This window comes from Corylus avellana, chromosome ca1 (genome assembly GCF_901000735.1).
Source record: "Corylus avellana chromosome ca1, CavTom2PMs-1.0".
Classification (NCBI taxonomy): Eukaryota; Viridiplantae; Streptophyta; class Magnoliopsida; order Fagales; family Betulaceae; genus Corylus; species Corylus avellana.
The window spans coordinates 11,567,660-11,584,443 of record NC_081541.1 but is presented as its reverse complement, the minus strand read 5'-3'; the positions used below and the strand labels follow the sequence as shown (position 1 = coordinate 11,584,443).

The window sequence follows — 16,784 nt, the reverse complement described above, 5'->3', positions numbered from 1 at the left end:
GGTTTTATAATGACTCGCGAATTCGATATAAATTTAATACAAAATGAACGAGTTAGGGTTGATGGATTTGATTTGTGTAATTAAATTGGTCGGTTAAAATTGACTTATATATTTTTATACTTATGTGTTGATACGACCTGAACTCAAAACACAATATTTAGGATTGTCAATTTTTGGCACGACTCTTAAATATTATACAAATACAACACAAAATTAACGAATTAGAATTTAAAAGTTTGACCCATTTAATTAAATAAATAAATTTATAATTAACCTATATAATAATATTATATTCATACTTTGAGAAAACCCAACATGCAAATATAAATTGCTTCCCCAATAATATACCTACTTAACTTTGTTCTATTTTGTGAATTTAAAGATTAGATTAGAAGCGGGAACAAAACTTGTACTTTAGCATCTGGTAAACTCGGAAATGAAAAATCCCTTGAAAACGAAATCAAACAACCAGTAAAATATAAAATTGGGAAAAAAAGAAAATATAATAATCAGATGGGGGCATTCCGAGAATTGAACTCGGGACCTCTCGCACCCTAAGCGAGAATCATACCACTAGACCAAATGCCCTCGTGGGTAATTGTAGCCAATTTATTATTATCTACACTAAATACAATTAGGTTTCTGCTAAAATTAACGAATGAACTTTCTATTCTTTCAGTAAAACCCGTACAGATTGGAAAACCCTCCTATGCGGTCATGCTGCAAAAGGAGGGTTTTGCAGCACCCAATAAAAGAAGGACACCTCACATAAAGGGAAAAAAATGCAAAAAAAAAACTTACACCCTAATGCACCTGATTTTCAACTAAAGAAGAAAGAAAAGAGAAAGAAGAGAAAAAACAGAGAAAGAACAGAGAAGAAGACCGTGGGTCTGCCGACCCACGGCCGGCCTGGATCTGGCCAGCCACCTAGACCCACGGCTGGGTCTCGCCGGCCGTGGATCTGCTGAGATGCTGGCCGCGTGGGTCTTGCTCCGGTGGGTCTGATTTTTTGGTTTTTTCTGATGGGTGTTGCTCCGGTTTGGGTCTGGTTTTTTGGTTTTTTCTTTAGTTTTTCACACGGCTCCAGCGCCGTTAGTGATAGCATGGCTCCGGTTTTAGGGTGATCAAATCCCAAAAAGGGTTAACCTTCCCCTTTAAGTTTTAGTTTTGAATCCAAAATTGAATTTTGAGGCATTAGAAACGAGTTTTATGGCATTAGAATCGATTTTTGAGGCATTAGAAACGAGTTTTTAGGCATTAGAATCGATTTTTGAGGCATTATAATCGATTTTTGAGGCTGTGTTTGGCAGAAATTCGCCGGAGAAGATGACCCGAAGTCGCCGGAGAGGTGACCCACCGCTGGGTCACGGCAGACCCAGCTGCTGGGTCACGCCTGACCCAGCGGTTGGGTCTGCCGTGACCCAGCCGTGGGTCACGCTTGACCCAGCGGCTGGGTCTGCCGTGACCCAGCCTTGGGTCACGCTTGACCCAGCGGCTGGGTCTGCCGTGACCCAGCCGTGGGTCACGCCAGACCCACGGCTGGGTCTGCTGTCGCCGGTGCGCTGGGTCTGCTGTCGCCGGTAGGTTCGCGGTCGCCGGTGATTTCGCTGTGGACGGTGCAGGTTGTTTGGCTCTTTGTTTGTTATTATCTGGTATTTTGATTTCATTTTGTCAAAATAAACTTGGTGATGTGTCACTTTGTGGTTGGATGCTGCAAAAGACCCATTTTGCAGCATGACCGCATAGTAGGGGCTCCCGTACAGATTACTGTCAGTTTTCCCTCCAAAATCTCCCCCAATACATCCCTATTTTCCCTCCACTACCCAAAGGTCCCAAAACCTAGCCCTCTCTCTCTCTCTCTCTCCGTATTGAGTAAGTTTCTATTTTCAATCTTCAATTGTTTTTTTTTTTTTAATTTCATTGTGTGGAAAATTAAAGTTCATTGCTTTTTAGGGTTTAACATTGATTTTGATTCTGTTTGCAGGTGAATCGAATGATTTGAAAATGGGTTCGCTTGGGGACGATGATGCTGAAATTAAACCAATCAAGACGGGGCCAAATGTCAATATTCCTTATACCCAGACCCAGGTCCTTGATAGCCAGTTTTCACCTCCTTCACTTTCTGGTACTGGTTGTTCGTCGCTGATTTTGTTGTTATTTATGTCAAATTTTGTTGCTTTAGGATTATCATTTTGAAGAATTGAAAAAAGAACACATTTTGGTTGAATTACTTGAGGAATTTATAGAGGATTGCGATTGCCTTGTTATTAGGATAATCTTCAATTTGATTATGATTAATGAGAACAATTAAAAAAGGTGATCTTGTTATTCTAAATTACATGCTTGTGGGTTTGCTCTAGTATTTGACTCAATGCTCATAAAATTTCAAACATATAAGCTCGTTATGTCTTGTGATCTGATTAGTTTTGAGGTATATCATTTCATGTCCAGGTCTGATTTTTTTCTCTTCCTTTATTTGATGTCCAGCGTTTATAAATATGGGATATTTCATTGCTGGTAATCAAACCGAATAGCCTTGTTTATGAGCTTACCTTTTTTTTAATATGGAAAATTAGGTGAAACTGGTGAAGCTGGAGATGCTGATGAATTAAAATTTCTGCGAGACACTCTGACTTTTGATAATACTGTTCCCATTGAAGATGCATTTGAAACCCAAGTAGTGAATCTTGCTGGGGAAACTCAAGTTTTGGATATTTGTGGTGAAACCCAAGTATTGGATGATCCAGATTGGATTGACAATATGGGCACCCAGTTACTAGATGAGTTTGATAATGAAGTTGCCATTGATACTGAAGGGGAGGGAACAGATGGAACTGAAGTTTTGGTTGATAACGACGAGCAATCAGATGATGAATCAATGAGAAGTGGCAGTGGTCAATCGGTGGACAAGGAGAAGATTCAGTGCACTTCTCTTCATGAACATGGTAATAAGGAATTAACAGAGCAGCCTGATCCCTTACCTGATAAAGAGCATAGTCCAGGTATGATTTTTTTGTTCTTTTTCTTCTTCTAACTAGGTGTTTTCTATTGAATACTTCCTGTGTACTAGGGGCGCTTTATGCATTTAATGATATTTCGATTGCTTTAAAAAAAACAAAATAACAAAAGCATAGGCCAGGTGAATCTTTTCTAGGACAGTTGACAACAAAGAAAGTTGGTTTTGAATAAATATTTGAAATACCTCCTTTTTATACTTTTTCTGAAGCTCCATCTTGGCATGATTATATGATTTGTTGTCTTGTACTGGTTTATTCTCTACAATTCAAATATCCATTGGCTGTGAAAGAAAAGAGGAAAAAGAAAATGCATCACATGCAAATTGTTAGACTAGTACTTTTTTCCGAGCCTGTTATCAAATCTGTAGTTGTGTGGACATGTTTTTCATCATTTAATTAAGGTGTAAAAGATTATGAGTTGAAATAAAATATTCTTTTGCCTCTTCTAACTTTTGCATGTGATGAAGTTATTACTGGAGTTGGAAATTCATATTAGGCTTTCCTCCTCTTACAGAAGTCAATGTATCAACTACAACATGTGTGGTTCAAGGCTCCCTCGAACCAAAACCTGGTATGTGTTTCTTCTGCTTCTGCAATGCATACTATGAATATGCATGCTTTCGTCCAAATTTTTATAAGACTCCTGGAAATAGCATTTTTTTTTCTAGTTTTAATAAACATCTGGCAAGGTTAATTATTTCAGGTGATGTCATCACATCCAAATGGATAAATGGACTGCCAGTTTCTAGTGGAGTAGTTAATTTTTTGATAAATTACTCTCTCCTCTTACAAACTACCTTTCCATTCTCAAACTCACTACCAAAATTTAAATAGTTGCAACAACCCCCACATTAGAAATTTCAGTTTCAACTTACTCCCTCCGTCTAAGTCAATTGTTAAGTCGGGCAGAAAAATGTGTAAAATGACTAAATTGTTGCTTACATAAAAACTTGAAGAAAAAACTGGCAATGATTCAGACAGTATGTTTGAGATCGTCATGAGTCTAATAGGTAAATGGAATTGTTGGTTATTTTAAGTATCTCTCTTTTTTTTTTTATATAGTTTTCACATTAGGGACCATTTAGTCATTTCACACGTTTTTCCATAACTTAATGACTTATTTGGATGGAAGGGGCAAATTGAAACCAAAAACTTTGAATTAGGAGGTGAGTTCAAAGGATTTAAAGTTTGGTAGTGTGTTTGAGAATGAGGCAGTAGTTTGAGAGGTTAAAGTTTAATTTGCCCTCAATTTTTTGTCTGTATTATGTTTTTGAAATTGCTTTCAGTCTTCCAGATTTTGCCAGGTTTTAGTTTTGTAGATATGTCAAAAACTGCCAAACTAAGCCACCTTTCATGAAGAAGAAATTTTTTCTTAAGATTCAGCTGAGAAAAAGTACTAGGCTAGATTTTATGTGCATAGCATGAGCATTTTTCATGTGTAATGAAGCTATATGTTTCCTTTCCTTTTTTTTTTTTTTTTTAAGTTATTGAGCAATAAGTTTCAGCAAAAGCAACTAAATATTAAACCACCAGTTGGTGCTTTTGACATTTTGTTTTCTTTCAGTTGCTGGATTAAAACACTTTTTGTATTTTGTGTACTTTCAGGCCTTCCTTGTGTTATGACATTTTATATATTTTGTTTTGTTTTAGTTAGAGCTAGTTTACATCTTGACAAAATTGTCTGGTTCAGTTGCAAAGAAGGATGCCGATTTTATACAACACAATGCATTTTTTTTTTTTTTTTACATCTCACGGAAAAGTAGTTGATTTCTCAAAGCTGGAACCTGCTCTCTTTTGTTGTTTTATGCCAGAATGGTAGATGTGTCTTCTCATGCCACTAGGGAAGTTTGGAATTAAGACATTTAATCTAGTTAATAAATATCTGATTGGAGTTGTGATGCCAATCTGGGGGCTCTATTTCTTATTCATTTTCCTGTTTTGGCAGGACCTCGGCAGTTTGGGTTTACTTCAATTCGTGCAGCGTCATTGCGAGCATCTGGTCTGGCAGCTCGCATGGCTTCGGAAGTACTTACTGTCAAAAATAATGATGTGTCTGTCCTAGAGGATTCAACAAAAGTTGGGGAAGAAGTAGATCAGGAACATGATGTTGGGGAATGCAACAGAAAAATGAAGGGATCAGGAAATGAAAACATATGTAGCATTGGCAGTAGAACAGCTAGAAAACTTTTCACTGAGAATTCACATGATGACTATAGAGGACTTCCTCTTAACAGCAACATTGTTGAAGGAGAAGAGTTGCCTCAGTTGCCTGCATGTGACAACGGATTGGGAGGATTAAGTTATGCCGACTCTCAAGAACCTGGCGAATTATCTCAGGCCAATGCATTGGATTTTGTTGATAAGTTCCTTAAAGATAATGCCATGGAGTTTGAACAACAATTTAACCTTGGAAAGAAAACTAGGGGAAATTCAAATTCTGTCTCAAGAGCAAAGGACCTGCAAAGTTTTGCCAAGAAAGCCAATGATAGAAACCTATTTGGAGAAGCAGTGATTTTTGACTGGGATGATAACCGTGAGGATGAAGGAGGGGGAGATATCTTCCGTAGAAGGAAAGAAGAATTCTTTGCTAGTGGAGACCATGGGCGGAGATCCTTTACCCAACCCCGGAAGCCTGGAGGAAGCAGACTAATGGGGTTAGCTCATTCTGATTCCAAATTAGTGTGTCATAATCCAAAAGTTAATGACAAGGCAGCGGATGGAATGAAATTGAAAAAAAATCTCGTCAGTGAGTTGGATCAACAGTCTAATGACAATCCCTCTGGAGGACATTCAGTAACTAATATTACTAAGCCAGATGTGCCAGAAATATTAAATGTAGGTTTTGACACACAATTGGCTGCTGAAGCTATGGAAGCCTTATTCCATGGTGAGGGCATTGCGAACCATGATGCTAATGATGCCCGTCAAGGTATGGAGAACAACTCAAAGGGTTCTTGCAGAGGTTCTCTTGAAGGAGAAACAGATAATGTAATTAATTCAAAACAACCCTCTTGTCGTAAGAGGGTAAGCCCCTCTGAAGTACGGGTTGCTTCAAGACAGTGCAAGAAAGCTAAGAGCATGAGTGCCAAATTAAGTAAAGAGTCTTCAATTTCATCAGAGAAACTTTTTGATAGTGTCAGGAGGCAGAGTAGAATTGAGCTAGTCAGATCAAAATCAAAGAGGGCTAACATGATTGCTGAAGAATGTCTTGTTACCAACGGGAGTGGAAACTCAGACAAAATGATTTCTAAGATCATTGAGCAAAGAAATGCAGGATGTACTTTGAACAGAAGCTGCACTAATGAGTCCCACAGACGTGAGTCACATGATGGCAGTGCAACCATAGGTGGAGATTGCACAGTTAAGAAGCGGCATTTACGAGGTGATGTTGGTATGCATACACCCATTGCTCGACGAACTAGACAGTCATTGGTGTTAAATCGTTTGAAGAAGGCTGAGAATGCATCCAGTGATTATAAGGAAGTGATTAACCATCTGATGGAGGTATGTCCTTTAGAAGAGAAAAGCAATAGTAGTACAGGCATCCAAGCTTCTGAAGTGTTGAAGGAAAAGTCTTCTAGATTGGGTTCTAATCAGTCCAGAGAAGTTGAAAATGTAAAAGCAAGTCAACACGGGCAATCCACTCCAAGGTTGACAGCTAATACTATTGGTTCTAAAATTGATGCATTGAGCTGTCATCAAAAAAGATCTCATCAAAATTTGTCAGGTCAGGAAAATGAATCTGATAACTTAGATGGTGCACTTGAGCCATCTGTTCCACCGAAGGACATTGGAAAATCTGTCACCAAGCGGAAAAGGTCGCAGCGTGATGCTAAAAGCACTTTGATTGATTCAAAAATGAAGAGGAATACACGATCCGGGGATGCTCCTATTTATGTTCAGTCTGGTGATACAGATGGAAAAATGATATCTAACAATCTAGATAATGAATCTGGTATCCATCGGCGGAACAGATCTCATCGGAATTTGTCAGTTCAGGAAAATGAATCTGATAACTTAGATGGTGCACCTGAACCATCTGTTCTGCTGAAAGACCTTGGACAATCTGTCACCAAGCGGAAAAGGTCGCAGCGTGATGCTAAAAGCACTTTGATTGATTCAAAGATGAAGAGGAAAACACGATCAGGGGATGCTCCTATTAATGACAAGTCTAGTGATATCAATGGAAAAATGATATCTGCCAATCTAATTGGGTCAAAGACAGGCAAGCACTCTGACAGAAATAGTAATTCAAGTTGCCCGTCATCTACTGAAAAAGTGAATGCCAGGTTGGATGAATCGCCAAGAGAGAAATGTAAACCATCTGATTCAGCATGTACTACTCCTACCCCAGTCAACTGCAAGACACCTGAGAATACTTTGTCACCTGTTTGTATGGGCAATGAATACTTCAAACAGTCATGCAAGAGGAACCTGTCAAGACTGAGCCTTCTGAAAGAAATCCGTAGCTTAAGTGCTGCACAGCCTGAACCTTCTTCTGCATTGAAAGATTCAAGGAAGAGGAGAGATGTGACTTATGTTCGAGTCTTGTACAGCCAACACTTGGATGAGGATATAATTAAGCAGCAGAAGAAGGTAGTTTGTGACTTTTTCACTATCTTTTTTTAGCAACATGCTATCTGGTTTAAACTATATATTGTCTGTTATTCTTGTCTCGCAGATTTTGGCCAGGCTAGGAATTTCCATAGCGTCTTCTATTACAGATGCCACGCATTTCATAGCAGATCAATTTGTGCGTACAAGGAATATGTTAGAGGCTATTGCATCTGGAAAACCAGTGGTGACACACTTATGGCTTGATAGCTGTGGGCAAGCTAGCTGTTTCATTGATGAGAAAAATTACATACTGAGGGATGCCAAGAAGGAAAAGGAGTTCGGCTTTAGCATGCCAGTTTCATTGGCACGTGCATCCCAGCATTCACTTTTGAAGGTAGGTCTTCTGTTTATGTTGGTTTAAACCAGATGCATTGGCTACTTCTTCATTTTTATCCATATTCAAATGATAACTTCTTTGCAGGGTCGAAGAGTTTTGGTTACCCCAAATACAAAGCCTGGTAAAGAAACAATTTCAAGTTTGGTTAAAACCGTTCAGGGTCAGGTACGGAGTTTTTGCAGGTTATAGTATTATTCATATGTTAACATCTTAATAAAGTAGCACTTTTATTTTGAACTTGTTCTGATCACTTCGATGGTCACGACTAGAAAGATTCTAGGAGTTACTTACCACCGACAAGCACATAGATATTTTAATCTTGCATCTTGTTGAATTTTCTCTTCTTGTAATTTGAGCGGCCAATTGCCAGTGCTTTCATTAACTTTATCTGGGTCCGGAGATGCTTAAAATATTTTTTATTTTCCAAATCATTGTTTTGATACTGATTTCCTCTCAAAATGCTCCCCAGGTGTTGGAGAGAACTGGCAGATCTACTCTGAAAGATGATAAAATTCCAGAGGATTTATTGGTTCTATCTTGTGAAGAAGATTATGATGTCTGTGTGCCATTCCTTGAAAAAGGTTAACAACAATCATGTGTCGTTTTCTTTGAATAATCCATAAAATGCATAAACTTCACTTAGTATTGGGCAACATTGGTTTATGCTTGCAGGGGCAGCAGTTTACAGTTCAGAGCTGTTATTGAATGGTATAGTTACACAGAGGTTGGAGTATGAAAGGTTGGTTTGATTTTAATTAGAGCATTATCTATGTGATGGATTAAGTGAATCATTTCTGCATAAATGAATGTTTTTATCAAAAGTAGAAGATGGTTTAGCCACCGAATTGTCTGTGTCTCAAAAGTGCATGCTGGGGTTTATCAATAAATTTTCTGGCATTTTCTTTTAAGCAAAATTCTGCATTTCTTCTCCACTTGCTGAGGAGTGCTTGTAATTCGATGGTAACTGATATTTTTGTATCGATTTTGATATTGAAATATGCTGTTCATATGATTGCTAAGATTTTCTCCCTAGTTAGCCTTTGTTGACCTAATTGATGATTGATACTTGATCCAAATGTATGCATGCTACAGTGGGGGGAACCACTGGTCACTTTCCTAACACAATTGCATTTCCTGATGACAGGCACCGCCTCTTTGCTGATGATGTTAAAAGAACCCGTTCTACAATATGGCTGAGAAAAGACAGCAATCAGTTCCTTCCTGTGACTAAACATAAATAAGATTCATTTTATTCATTTGTTCTTCTGGTGTTTTTTCCCTCCTGATTCCCTGTGTTTTACGGCCTTTTTGGTAGGTAGTAGGTATTGGATATAAATTTCCTACAAGCTGGTTTGTAGGAATTTCTCCAACCTCGTATCTAAAAGTGCTATGTCCCTTAGGCACGTAAGATTCACGTTTTTTTTTTTTTTTTTAAATTTATGAATTCTATTAAAAAACATGTGAGAGAAGTACATGGTGTTAAAATATGTGTTTCTCACATGCTTAGGGCATGGCACTTTTAGAAACCGGATTGAATGAATTTTCCTACAACCTAGTTTACAGGAAATTTCTGTACGTAGGTACCTAGTGTTCTGTACATAATATTGATTATTGTGAACACTCACTCTCATGTAAATTTTGTAAGTCTGTTTCATCTCATTTGATTCTTTTAGCATGTGTTATATTCAAGAATTTATGATGGAATTAATTTCTTAAAAATTTGTCAAAGTTAAGTTGTTTAACGAAAAATGATTCAAACACCGATGCAGTATAATTTAATCTCTTGTCTTGATAGAGAGATGCGGCAGAATTGCATGTATTTTGGATGAATAGCTGAATTTGCAGGAAACCTGGTAGGAATCTTAGCACAACATCATGACCTTGACAAAACCAGTAAGTAGAACAAAGTGCATTCAATTTTCTTGAACTAAAAGATTCTACGCCTCAATATATAGTGTGAAAATATTATACGTAGTGAGACAGAACAAAGAGAATTTTACAAGCGTGCAACATTTGTTGACAGTTGACCCATAAAAGGGATTCTCTTACATTTAACGTGTAACCTCTTTCTTTGGGCGCACACGCCAAATACTTCTAAAATAACAAAATAAGCCTATTTTAGGGCATCACTTGAATACTTTTTAGTAATGAATTTGTACACCAATAATTTACAATAAGCAAGCAAGCAACAACTCTTACAAAACGCTGGGGACCTTGCAATCCAGTGAGTCCGATCGCACTCACACTGGAGGATTTTGCGCAACCTGAACTCGCCAAGAGTAATATTGAATATACAAGGAGTTGAGGCTCATGGCTATGCCAAAGCCTAAAACTGATGCAATCAGTACGGCATAAATGGCCTTCAGATGAAGCTACATCAAAATAAGGAGGTAGTCAATAAGAAAAGGACCAATAAGTCAACATGTAGAAACACCTGCATTTTAGCAAAAGCAAATTTTGGGTATATTTTAGAAAGACATGAGAGAATGAAATAAAAGGGAAAGGTCATAGTGGGCTAGTTTTAGTCAACCGGAGTGGTTCCATCTTAATTTCTTTTCAAATAATATTAGCATGGAGTCCATGCTGAAGAGGACTTCCTAGTCCGAGTTAATCCCATTTTTCTTATGTGTCACAATTATCCAAACATGCTTTTGACTCTTCCTTTGCAGTACATCTGCATATTGGAGATACTTTCTGTAGCTGAAAGAAACAATTCACTTCACTGTCCCTAAGTTTAGAAGTGATGAAGTGATGGTGGAGCAGCAGCAGGTAACTATGTGTCTGCTTTGGCTCCATTGATGGCCAGAACTTTGGTCTTGGTGTTGCATCAAAATTCAAGAGATGTTAGCAGCGGGACGGCACCAACCTTTTTGTTTTATTTTCTAATTTTTGTAGCAAAAATTCACCAGATTAAACTACAAGAGCAGAATTCTATAAAAGATATGATAAGCATCTTATTCTTTTTTATATGAGAATCCAAAACAATTAGGGTACTTTCCAAAAAGAGGAAAAAAAAAAATCATGGAGTATACTGTAGACAGTGTATTAAACTACATATTATACATGAATTCCAAATTAGATAGCATTACTTACAAAAGTGTAGAAAAGGTGGACAATGATGGCCACGAGTGCAAACTCAAGAGCTGCATATGTCCATACGTACTCCTTGATTGCTGCAAGTCAAAAAAAAAAAAAAAAAAAAAAAACTAAGAAAACCATAACTTAAACAGAAACTTGTAATTTGCACTACTGATGCTCAGCTATACCAAGGATGACTGCAAAAATAGATGACAAAAGGCCCAGGGTAAAAGCAAAGGGTGCTGCAATCACTATTGCTTCAGTCTTCAAGTCATGAATCTACGAAACAAAGAGGCACAGGATTAGCACTGCTATGCCAATTATTATAGAACATGTAATTCAAAAATGAAAAGAAAAAAAGTGATAATCGTAACTGGAACCACTTCTATTCCTTATTTCAATCTTCGTATTTCACCATACATGCTGATTATGCTAAAAATAGACCTTGATCATGTAAACGGATAAATAAAATATGAATAACAAACTATGTGTGTCTCTCATGACAGAACAAGCACTATGCCTTGGGAGTTTTGTGATAAAAGCCAACCATGCTCAGGCATTAAGTTGACCTAAATTTGATTGGATGATATCCAACTCCTCCAAATGACGTGGGAGTTAACAGAAACAACAAATATTTTGTGTTTTAAGTTTCATCTCAAAGCAAAATGGCCTACCAGTAGCTGCTCAAAAAAGAAGAAATAGCATATTGTGCTAATCAAGACAAGCACCACAAAGTCCTGCCAGGCACTGCCAAAATCAAGAATTAAATTAGACATAAAAGAATTAGCAGGAAAAAAAAAAGGGTGGATATGTGCTTAAGAAAATATTATTTTCCCAAGAGAGAAATTTATTAGTTGGCTCTCTCTCTAATAAAGCTTATGTTAAAAAGAATTAAAAAAACCAACTAAAGTAGTCTCGAAAGTGCCTAAGCTGAATTTGTAAGCCTTGACATTGACATTAATATTACTAGCTTACAACACGCACATTTTTTTCATTATAATTTAATTTAAAAAGTATTTTCTAGGAAACGTCTTGAGAAAGAATACTAAAAAAAAAGAATAATAATAATAAAAAAGAAAAAGAAAGTAAAGGAAAGAAAGGTGCAAGATGAAAATAACAATCAAATAATAATGTTGGGTTTCTGTTGAATAATATATTGTGGTACACATTTATTATAATTATACGCTTATGATTTAATACATGACTTCTCATTTGCCACATTTCCATATAATTTGATTCATCCTATGAAAATCCTTGGCATGTTAGTTATGCCACTCGTCACAATTTTAGCAACCCTAAAATACCACTAATCAAAATTTTTGCCACCTTAAGGTTTACATTCTCTTAGATTCTACTATTATATATTATATTAGATGTTATATCACCTTATCGATTGTGAACGCAAACTCTGAGCGTGGTCATGTCTGGAATCCCTTTGAATGGAGGTAGGCACACGAAGCAAAGTTACTGGTAAATTCTGAACCTCTTGCCCACATACTTCACAAGTCTTGTTTCCTTTAGTGCTAAACCACTTAACTGCACATTCTTCATGTACAAGTCTGAGGTCACCTTTGCAGCTGCATTCCATTTTAAGTGTATTTCCTTCTTCACATACATCAAGACAGATCCTACAAACTGCATCCTCTTCAGGAATCTCTTCATCATTGCTTTCCACTGGAATTGAAGTTATTTGATCTGTAAATGCCAGGAAATGGACTTACAAGGCTTAAATAATTTTAACGGGACAACAATAACAGAACTAATATACATAAACAGGTTAATTATTGCCCATAAGTCTTTCAGCCATTTTTTGTTGTTTGAATATAACTCAAATAGGGACCAGAAACATTGGTGGAAATTGATACCTGTTTAAAGCCTAATTGTTAAGCTCGCACACAAGCGTACATAAATATTTTGTGGAATACACAAATTTTAATAACATGAAACAAGCAACCATGCCAAACATTTGAAAACTGAAATGAAATAGACATTTGTAATTAAAGTAAAATCACTCAACGATTAACTGAAACATGAAAGATGGCTGAAGTCATACTGGTCTATGAATCTGTGAATTGAAGATCATAAACACGGAACCACAACAATAGAGTAATTGTTTTTCAACATACCATCACTAGGATCTGTTGGGACATGCTCATTATGGATAGCGAATGATACAGATCTTACAATAACGATATTTTGCCCAGGCACAGACAGGGACCTTGAAACCATAGCTTGCACAGCCTCTTTCTGCACAAAATTGACAATAACCACCTTAAACCTCAACAATTTCATAATTGCATGGTCTCATCAAACGGCAGTATTGACCTTAGAATTAGCAGCATGTGGGTGCACATTGCTTAATAGTAGAAGGTGGAAAAAAGTAGGTTCAACCCCTTTGCAAAAGAAGCTCCAATTATTTTGATAGATACAGATCTAGAAGGCACTTTCATCTGGGGCACACATCCATGTGATGGTAGTGTGGTCTTGCCATTATTGTTAAATATATGCTCCAAATGAGATGAATGAGGCATGAATAAACAAGACAAATTCTTAAACCAAAATTTATAACAGCATCATATTATATTTTATTAAACCATCAACCATTCTGTTGTCAAGTAATTGAGTATTGGAGTCCCCTATATTGATTTGTTATCCTATAGCTCCAGACAGTGCATAAAACTTTTGATATTGAGAGTCCATCAATTAGAAAGAACTGCAAAGTAATATGACAACTCACATGTGGCTTATGCCGTTCATTAAATGTCCTTGCTGAAATAGGTGTAGAAACTGATGGGGACAAGTTTGATGCGGGTGTAACAGGAAGAGAGGTACATCTTTTCCATGAAAATGCAGCCTTGAGGTTGGTCATAATAGGACTTTCAGGAGCTGTCTTGGGGTCAGAATTGAGGAGGAAGCTTCTCTCACCATCAGGTGCAGTTCCCTTAATCTTGAAGCTTAGACCCCGCAATATGCCACCTGATGATGTACCTTTTGAGGAACCTTGAGACGGAAGCAAACCCTTTCCACTTCGGCTACTTCCAAAACCTAGAGGTCTAGGGGGTATTTGAAGTGAAATATCTGGACGCTTCCCGCTTGGTCCTGGATCTGATACATCAGCCTGCATTAAGCATGTCATTTGCTCTGTAAGTATCCAGAAATATTGTCACACGTATATAAATCATCTCAGTTCATATTTGGAAAGAGTATTTTGATTGCAAATCCTAACAAACTGGATGCAACTATCTCACAATTTTGTATTACAGTTCATGGTCATAGGTCATTGAATAATCCACTGCTTCTAAGGCTTCTCATTCCTCTAAAAACAGGTTTTGCAATATACAAACAACACAGAGAAATAATTCCGAGCAAAAAAGAAAAGAAAAAAAAATCCATTCCCAATTAAAGTAATAAAAAACCACATCTTAGGTAACTTCATATTTAAAACTAGAGCGCTGTTATACCCAATGAGCGAGAACAAAGTGAAAATGTTTAAAAATACTTTCCAAAATTTGCAAAGTTCTACATATAGAGCACATCATTGCCAACCTCCTTTCAAGTGCTGCAAGAACAACACGTGGGGTTTCCAGAACCAGTTCCAAGATTACTGTTTCAAATACCAGAACACGCCTTGAACAGCTATTCATATTCTTTAGAATCATGATTTTTTTTTATTTTTTTTATTTTTTGGGATGAATTTAAAACTTTTGGATAAATCTAGGACCATGAATGTTTCTTGCTATTTCCTGTATACTCCTACAAATAGCATATCAGATCACATTTTAGGCAACCTCACTCTAATTTGCCAAAAAATATTGAACACCCACATACCAGATTTGTCGTACAGACAATATTCATCCACTGGGAAATTTTCTATCTCAAACCAAAAAAGCTAAAACTCTACTAACTAGAAAACAGTTCAAACCCAAAAACTCGTAGAAGCTGAGTGTCCTCTAGCAACGCTCCTTATATTGAACAAATTTCCTAAGCGCACACTTTAGCATTAATTAATAAATTAACTAATTAAAGAACAGTAAATGAACATAAAAACGGAAACTGAAAAGGCCAATCCCTGAATAAATCACAGATGCAGACAAAAAACGGGGGAGGGACTATAAGAGCCAACCTGAGGAGATTTTTCTGCAAGCCCACTGGAGATTCCCTGAGCTGCTTGCATTGTTACCAAACACCGAAGAACTTGAAACGGATCAGTAACTTCTTCAACTCGGAACTTGGAAGAGTTATAAGCTCTTAGAGTTAGGAGGAAAAGGGAAAGGGTTGCCGAGTATTTTCAAAGGATTTAATTATTAAAATTGTTTTTTAGTTATTATTTTAGTTTTAGTAAATGGGTGAGAAAAAAACATAGGCGTCTGAAAAGAGGACGATGCTGCGGTCGTGGTCGCTTAGGAAGATGACGAGAAACTTTGTCTGAACGCCAACACCAACTTATCGTCTCTTTGCAGCATTGTGCCCACCTCCTGTGTCACTGTCTCGCACGGATTCTTTCCTTTTTTTATATTTTTATCACTTCTGTACTCGCTCTCTCTAGCTGCAACGTGTCCACTTGTAGCTTCACTTTTTTTTTTTTTTCTTAATATGTTCTTGGCCTCTCATTTTGTTACACCCGTGCGTGCAGTGGTCTTCCCGATGCTCGAAAAAACGAGTTGTCTCATATTCTGTCCTATAAATATTAATAAACATCTCAAATTTTTATTTTAAAAGTTAATTTTTAAAGAGAAATATTATAGTGCAATAAAATTATTATTTTTATCCATAAAAATTTTAGGTGGTAACAAGTCATTGGCCCCATCCGTAGTTGCTGTGGCCCCACCTATTGATGAGACTTGTAGCCTCTTGCCACCTAAAACTTTTATGGGTAAAAAATTGTATTTTTATTGTACTATAGCATATCTCATTTTTAAATGATGTGTCACTATCTATGAATTGATGACAAATTTTTCAAAATAATACATCTCATGAGATAGTAACATATCATTTGAAAACTAATTTTTTTAAAATAAAATTTAAGATATATAACACTTCTCGTTCTCAAATATATATTTACTAAATATTATAATTATATTCAAAATTTAATAATTATTTTTAGTGTCGTGTTAAAAAGTATGTATTTAAAAATGTGAGAATACTCCACTCTCTGCTATGGTTTCATCTCTAGCAGCTGTCGGAGGGGGTTCTTCCCCTCCTGCCTTCCTCTCCCCTCTCCCTCTTTTGCCTCCCCCCTTCCCTCCCATCATCTTCTTTCGCTTAGCAAGCTAACCTATTTATCTGATGCCCCTAGCTCTTTGGGTGATTTTTTTCATTTTCCTTCATCTCTGCCTCTTGCCTCTCCTTTGGTCCCTAGTTGTTTTTGTTTCTTTCTATATTTGCTTTTTTTTTTTTTTGCTTGTTTAGGTACACTTTGTGGGTGATGCTTTTGGGGTTTCACTCAAACTTCCACCTCCATTTGAGTGCGCCGCCGATCTCTTCTGCGTGCCCCGCCGCCCACCGTCCTCTGTTGGGCCTTTTCTCGAGCCCCTAGCACGATGAGCTTCCAACGCCCCTTCCGTTTCCGTTTTCGGTTTATATATATATATAATTCCAACAATTTATCTTCCACTTATGTAAAATAGTAATTCTCAACTTGTAGCTAATTACTATAATGAAATGTTCATTTATTCATTCTCAACAACACTTTAAAAAAAAGGGTTAAATACTCCAAACCCCTCTAGGGTTTTTCA

General features: G+C 37.0%; 2 protein-coding genes and 1 non-coding gene across 5 annotated transcripts; 1 reads left to right on the top strand and 2 right to left on the bottom strand.

The window, feature by feature from the left end:
- Window positions 1-516: 516 nt before the first annotated feature.
- TRNAP-AGG (transfer RNA proline (anticodon AGG)) lies at window positions 517-588 on the bottom strand. The gene has a single exon. It is a non-coding gene; the product is annotated as a tRNA-Pro (tRNA).
- A 113-nt stretch (window positions 589-701) lies between these two features.
- LOC132184374 (uncharacterized) lies at window positions 702-9,646 on the top strand. Of its 3 annotated transcripts, none has more exons than XM_059598001.1 (10): window positions 702-1,872; window positions 1,985-2,125; window positions 2,577-3,002; window positions 3,532-3,588; window positions 4,963-7,613; window positions 7,699-7,968; window positions 8,056-8,136; window positions 8,441-8,552; window positions 8,653-8,710; window positions 9,116-9,646. In XM_059598001.1, the coding sequence occupies exons 1-10, from the start codon at window positions 1,689-1,691 to the stop codon at window positions 9,210-9,212; spliced, it is 4,077 nt and encodes a 1,358-aa protein (XP_059453984.1). In that variant the 5' UTR covers window positions 702-1,688; the 3' UTR covers window positions 9,213-9,646. The 3 variants fall into 3 exon arrangements, with proteins under 3 accessions (XP_059453984.1, XP_059453976.1, XP_059453991.1); XM_059597993.1 differs by having other exon boundaries at window positions 8,644-8,710; XM_059598008.1 differs by lacking the exon at window positions 3,532-3,588 and having other exon boundaries at window positions 8,644-8,710.
- Window positions 9,647-9,923: 277 nt separating this feature from the next.
- Window positions 9,924-15,479, bottom strand: LOC132167481 (uncharacterized). The gene is made up of 8 exons (XM_059578471.1): window positions 15,173-15,479; window positions 13,787-14,167; window positions 13,176-13,296; window positions 12,435-12,744; window positions 11,724-11,796; window positions 11,238-11,328; window positions 11,065-11,144; window positions 9,924-10,343 (listed from the first exon to the last, which is right to left on the bottom strand). Exons 1-8 carry the CDS (start codon window positions 15,221-15,223, stop codon window positions 10,212-10,214), a joined length of 1,239 nt encoding a protein of 412 aa, XP_059434454.1. The 5' UTR covers window positions 15,224-15,479; the 3' UTR covers window positions 9,924-10,211.
- Between the last annotated feature and the right edge of the window lie 1,305 nt (window positions 15,480-16,784).

Bases quoted from the DNA above. Each gene is read 5' to 3' on its own strand.
- LOC132184374 (XM_059597993.1), top strand. From the start codon at position 1,689: ATGTGTCACTTTGTGGTTGGATGCTGCAAAAGACCCATTTTGCAGCAT. The intron at 7,969-8,055 runs GTAGGTCTTCTG...ACTTCTTTGCAG, and splicing joins CCCAGCATTCACTTTTGAAG to GGTCGAAGAGTTTTGGTTAC. The intron at 8,553-8,643 runs GTTAACAACAAT...TTATGCTTGCAG, and splicing joins TGTGCCATTCCTTGAAAAAG to GGGCAGCAGTTTACAGTTCA.
- LOC132167481 (XM_059578471.1), bottom strand. From the start codon at position 15,223: ATGCAAGCAGCTCAGGGAATCTCCAGTGGGCTTGCAGAAAAATCTCCT. The intron at 14,168-15,172 runs GTTGGCTCTTAT...TGCTTAATGCAG, and splicing joins TTGCAGAAAAATCTCCTCAG to GCTGATGTATCAGATCCAGG. The intron at 10,344-11,064 runs GTAAGTAATGCT...ATTTTGATGTAG, and splicing joins TCCACCTTTTCTACACTTTT to CTTCATCTGAAGGCCATTTA.